The 6,019-nt window shown below is 41.5% G+C and overlaps 1 protein-coding gene across 2 annotated transcripts in view; it reads right to left on the bottom strand.

The window, feature by feature from the left end:
* Positions 1–6,019, bottom strand: part of ddhd1a (DDHD domain containing 1a) — a 28,240-nt gene continuing 22,221 nt past the window's right edge. For both annotated transcript variants that reach the window (XM_049597097.1, XM_049597098.1), the window contains 6 exons: positions 5,853–5,928; positions 5,543–5,692; positions 5,178–5,242; positions 4,124–4,296; positions 3,450–3,647; positions 1–3,350 (listed from right to left, as the gene is read on the bottom strand). In XM_049597097.1, the coding sequence (XP_049453054.1) occupies positions 3,163–3,350; positions 3,450–3,647; positions 4,124–4,296; positions 5,178–5,242; positions 5,543–5,692; positions 5,853–5,928 (850 nt within the window). In that variant the 3' untranslated portion in view covers positions 1–3,162. The remainder of the gene's footprint in view (positions 3,351–3,449; positions 3,648–4,123; positions 4,297–5,177; positions 5,243–5,542; positions 5,693–5,852; positions 5,929–6,019) is intronic.

Below are 6,019 nucleotides of genomic sequence, written 5' to 3'. Positions count from 1 at the left end.
TCCAAAAAAAGAAAATGCTTTAATAAAAGGAAATAAATACAGTGCTTTGGATGGCAGTTAGAATCCATTACAGGCATGGGTTATTGCACAGCTCTAAGGACAGACGAAAACACTTCCATTCAGAGTTAGAGCACGAATTGAACACATTCCATTCAAAATACCCACAATTAATTTTAATGCTTATTTCTTTTTGCTCACTCAGTGACTGATTACATATGGCTGCAGGCCCTTCCTCATGTACGTCTGAACATTTCAATTTTTTTTTGTTACCTAATAATGGCTTCAAACTGGTGTCAAATCGACAAAACATAGAACAGTAGACGTTTCCCTGACGCTTGTGGTGCTTTTTAACAAGAAAAATATACTGTCGTCATTCAAAACGCTGTGCATTAAATGCTCATGTGGTCAAAAGTACAAGGTTTTCTTTAATGCTCTCCAGTTTAGTTGCTTTGTTTGCAAGCAGTGAACACAGCTAGAAATCTGTGCTTGAATTGCTAGAACGGAAAATGTGCAAAGTTCATTTTGGAAACACACACTGGCAGGAACTTTGTTGTCATAGTTATAATGGTCCGTCCACTCTTACATATCTACTGTCTGAACCTGCACGAGAGGCAACAATGGATCTGTCCTTTGCTTTACAGGTCTAAGGTCCCCAAGTAAATTGCAAGCCAACTGCTTCCTGTATCTACCGCTGCGATGTCACACATGCTCAGTGATAATAAACATCAACAACGGGCTGTTTTCTAGATAATTTATGTGCAATTCATAGCTGATGAATGGGCGAGATCCACCGGATCAAATATAAACACTCCCACATCACTCTGCCTTATTTGTCCCTGCTTCCACACCACTTCCCCTTCTTCTCTGGTCATCCGAGAGGCAGCCTGGTTTCAGTCAGTAGGCCTTTTGCATAAATAACACAGACATTAAATGCCAATAAAATGGATTCCATCCGGCGGTGGACCAGTCGACAACAGCCCTTGATTGTGTGGAACAATAACGCAGCAGCTTGCACCATAGCAAATTAAAAAATAAGCTCTTTGTTGACTACGATATTGTGATGAGGAAAATTTGACACTGGTGATAATCAAGTCTGTCACTTGTGACTAATTCCAATCAGAGGGCGATTCCATTTCTTCATCCATTGCAAAATGTCTTAGAAATGACTTCATTAGAAGTCCATAAACAATAATGAGCGGTTTTCTGCTCAGTAAGGAACACAAAGCAGTTTCTTAGATGTGTGTTGGCACTCTCTGCGATGTCTTCTTGCTCCAACATCCATTTACTATAAATATGACACCATGCAAAGTGAGTACATTTTCATTATCGGGTGCGTTTTTAAAAGGACCACATTTGTGCGATCCATCATGATTTTTTAATAACTGCTCTGACAATCCTAAGGCAAGATTCACGAAGCAGCAACAGACATGTTTAGAAAATAAAAATCAGGATTTTCTCTCTCTGGTTGTCCTTTTTGAAATAGAATTGGAATAAAATTTGGACTAAAATCCACTGTTTTTAAGACTAAACAAACCCTTCTTTCACACAGATAAAAAGACAAGCTGACATATCCGTTGCTCAAATGAGTAAGGTGTGAGATGGTCACAAGAAAAGGCAAAAGACATACAATTAACTTCTGCGTGCAGTGAATCACAGACGCCTCAAAATAAAAAAAGACGCTATTTTTACCCTAGACCAATTAATCTTTTTGTCATGGAGTACGCCTCAGAATGACTAACGCCAAGCAGCTAATAAGTGAGACACGTGAATGTTATTTGGCCGCGTGTTTGAATCCCATTTTCCCACAGATGAGATCCAGGTTTATATCCACAAGAGCCTGAAAATCACTTGGAAAAATAATTCTTTCTTTTAAGAAAAAATACATCTAGTACCACTGATTTCATCTGGATAGTAATATAAAGATATAGCACAGAAAATTCTCTCAAGAACTCATCCTTGATATAGAAGCATTAGCTTGAATGGGAAAGACCTCTCGACTTGGAAATGACATCATCGAGAGATTTGAAAAGATAAACAGAGTGTAAGAAAATAACTTTACATGTCCAGCCCTTGTTTAAGAGCTTAAATGATGCTAACATGACACAGCCTCACGTGGTTGTAAACCTCTGTATGTACAGTACATGTCACATGGGAGCTAATGACGTCCTGCAGGATGTTCAGCTGTAACTGTTGTGTGTTAGTCGGAGACATTTTGTGCCTGCTACTCAAACGGAAATTCTGTTTTAGTTGACTGCGTATAAAAGTGGTGCTTTGTTCGTGGTTTATTTGGTGCATATCTATTTCGAGAGTCAAACTATGTTAAAAAAAAAAAAAAAAGAGAGGCAAACATAAAAAGAAGAGGAAGAAAAACAAACTAAAAATATGACGTTTGTTATGTCATTCTTCGTTCTTTTAAAACATTATTAAAGGGATAATGCCCTACGTTTTTGTTCAGAAAAAACTAAACAGAAATATTCTGCATGAGTAGTATTATTTGGCTAAATCTGGAAGGCATTGCATTTGCTTGTTAGCATTAAGTTTTTGAGATGTAGCTAAGGATTCATTTTAAAGACAAATCTACTTTTTTCAACAATTATTTTTCTCACTGTTTTTTTTTAAAGAACAGACACAGAACTCGAAGTCTCAGCGACCGAGGGTCAAGCAAGTGTGTCACAAGGCTCCAAATGAGTCAGTGGGAGGGAGTCGGGGTTTAAGTGTTGATGAACAGGACACGTATGGACACTTTGTCAACAGGCTGTTTAAGGTTGAAGACTTGGGGATGACGTTAGGACGATCTTCCTCTCTTATTCCATGTCTATACTGTAGCTTGCGGTCATACTAGCAAAAGGTGCACCACCTTAGGGGTTCCTTGTCCAACATTGTCACCCTTAGGGTGTGCGATTGTGTACTAACTACACAAAAAGAGACCAAAATGCACATCTTGGAATGAAGTCAGTTTGTCACCAATGATTCCCAAGAGTTCAAAGAGCTGGATCATGGAGAGATGTAGGAAGGAAAAAGGATGTTAGTGTGTCTGAGCAGTTTGTGTGCATGAAAATAAATGAGGTTTATTTTGTGTCTTGTCAAGAAGGTGACACATCCGCCTCAGAGTTATAAGACACCATTCAAGTGTCAGGTATGTGTTGTGACGAATGTGCTGCCTCAGTCCGGATCCGGAGCATCTTCCTCTGGGTTGGAGGGTATCGACTTCTGCTTGTATATGAAGGTCAACAGGAAGAGTGCTATGTCGTGCGAGCACCAGTAACCTGTGTGGGAGGTCACCGCCGACCAGTAGCGACTCTCCACCAGGCCCTCTCGGAGCTCGAAGTCGATGCGCCGCTCCAGCTCCACTGTAAGACAGAAACAGACATTATGATTTGTACGCCTTCTACGCCCACCAGCAAATATGAGACTTGCCTTAATGATTGTGTTAAAATAAGGGAACTAACATGATGTGTCAGTGATGGGTGAGGTTGGCCGGATGATGGTGGAGAGGCCATATGCTGACTGGCTTTCCGTCCGCTTCTGCTCCTCCTCCTCAGTGTTTGTCCCTACGTCCAGGCCTAAAGACACTGAGGGCTGGCTGTTGGAGCGGGAGAAACGTGAGAAGAGGATGCCTCCGATGCCCTTCCCTATACTCGCCGCTCCTACATGAAGTATGATAGAAAGACAGAAACAAAATGTCACATGCTGGCAGAAGGCTTGTCCTCTTCTTTTTATTTTCAATTTAATTTATCTCAAAGTACAGGGGAAGCTAAGTGTATGAGTCTATTCTCAATCTCTCCACATGGCGGCAGTGTTGACATAGGGAGCATCTCACATTACTTGAAAAACTGAACCTCACAGGGGAGAATGGATTTCACCTATGGTATAAGGACAATCTCCAGGGTGAAATTTATTGGCTCAGCTCTTTCTCTGGGCTGTCAGAGCTCATATTATTTCCCAGTACCAGTTGTAGAAAAACTGTGAAAATCCTTTCTTCTCCACCCCAGACACCTTTCATCATAGTAGTCTATTCTTTCTCATTTTTAACAAGTTACATATGGTTTGATTGAAGAATATTACAACTTCTGGGCTGGCATATAGTAATCATCAATCATGAGAAGTGGCGGCATTGTCTTACCCAGTATGCTAGCCTTGCCCAGATTGGTGATGGACTCTCCGTAGTGCCTGCGGGCGAGTACAGGAGACGTGCTCGGGCTGGGGATGCTCTCAGTGTCGGATGTCGGGTCTTTGACCGGGGTCAGGAAAGTAGGCCTGATCTCATCGTAGGGTGTGGGGTTAGTGGCGCTACACCTGATAGAGAAAAAAACAAACACTCAGAACATACTCTAAAGACATTCTTAGGCAAATTAACAAAAGGATTGTGCGGCTTTTGCGGCCGCTAATCTTGCACAAATAAAGAAAAAGCGGCTGTAATTTTCAAAGCAGCTGCAAAAGGTGAAACGTAGCCTTCATGTTAGCGATAGTGCGGGTCTTCTGATGTAAACAACTCTCATGTTTTTTTTGGAAATGTGAGAAAAAAAACTGTATTTTGTGAAACGGTATGTAACGAGCTAAGCACATACTAGGATATGAGGTTCCTAACAGTTGCTTGCTGCTTTATCTATGTACATTTTCTGAAGAAAATGTTATTACTCGTGATAGATATTTGATCAAAATATTGCTGGTAGCAAGCAAGAAAGCTGTAACTGGGAACTAGGGTAAAGAAACGCCACCAACCAAGGACCAGTAGCTAACAATTGTGACAAAATCTTTTTAATGGAGAAACTGACACACATACTGAGACTGTAAGAAGCACAACTAGACAGAAAATAGGACAAATGGACTCTATACAAGACTTAAAAAGATGACACTGGACATCGTCATGTCTATCATTTTTCTCTGTCACAGGGCACGCCTGTTCATCAGGACCTGTAGCTTTTAGTCTAAAAATTTCCCTTTTCTTTTTCTCTATGTCACTGTCTCTGCCTAATGTGCTCTTAGCGCAAAGGTGGAATTTATACTTTGCCACAGGGATGACTGTAATCAGACAGAAAGGGGGCAAATTGCACTCAGCTGCAGAATTTTATTGGCGCTTTGTGCTGTAATATCTTCTGTGAATCAGACCTTGAGATGGAGGAAATGGCAGTTCCAATGGATGCACAACTCAAGAGTTTTAAAACTTAAGTTCTTACCAGTGTATCTGAACAGGTGCGACATTGCTGTAATGTTTGAGGATGAGTGGCTCCAGTCTGTAGGCCTGAACACAGCAATAAAACTTCAGTTAGCTTACAGTATGGAGAAATGACTTCCAGGTGTGAAATGTATACATGCACATTTATAATTTCAACATCTGATGGAGTGAGTTGCAAAGGTTTGTTTTCATCAGCCGAGTACAGTGGGAAATGTGCAATAAAACGAGCATATTACCACTTATAAATCTCACCCTTAATATATGTGGGCGACGTTGCAAATAATTAAGCGTAGGAAATTTTGACTTGGTGTTACAGTGAGTGAGAGAGAGTGTCTGTATGGGCTGGGGCAGTTAAGAGAGACTGACCACAGGGTCTGTGGGATGGAAGACATTGAAGAGCCTGCTGCAGATGGGGGTGGGCAGGATGTGGTCTTGGTGGCAGCTCGTACCAGGACGGATCCCTCTCAGAGCCAAGAACACCGCCAGAGGGGAACCCATGCAGAAGAAGTTTTCCACCTGAGAGACACAAGGTGCAAAGATGATATTAGCCCAGTTTCCACCGAGCAGTACAGTTCAGTTCAGTACGCTTTTTCCCCTGTTTCCACTGTGAGAAGTTGTGGATGGTCATATTGTAATGGCACACATACAGAATGTTGAAAACGACCGAGCATCTCACCTTAAATTTGAGAGCTGGGCGTGCTGGGGCTTTTGAGGCCTCATGTATGAGGAGTTTATTTTCCAGCTCTTGTAGCCTGTCAGAAACAGGAACAGAAAGGGACAGAGAGTGTTCATAAACTAGAATAATAAATGGAAACTTCCCTGATAGCATAGCTTAGGTGGGTG

The sequence above is a fragment of the Epinephelus fuscoguttatus genome, linkage group LG14 (genome assembly GCF_011397635.1).
Source record: "Epinephelus fuscoguttatus linkage group LG14, E.fuscoguttatus.final_Chr_v1".
NCBI classification, from domain to species: domain Eukaryota; kingdom Metazoa; phylum Chordata; class Actinopteri; order Perciformes; family Serranidae; genus Epinephelus; species Epinephelus fuscoguttatus.
Note: the sequence above shows the minus strand (reverse complement) of the source record. Positions and strands in the feature narration are given on the sequence as shown.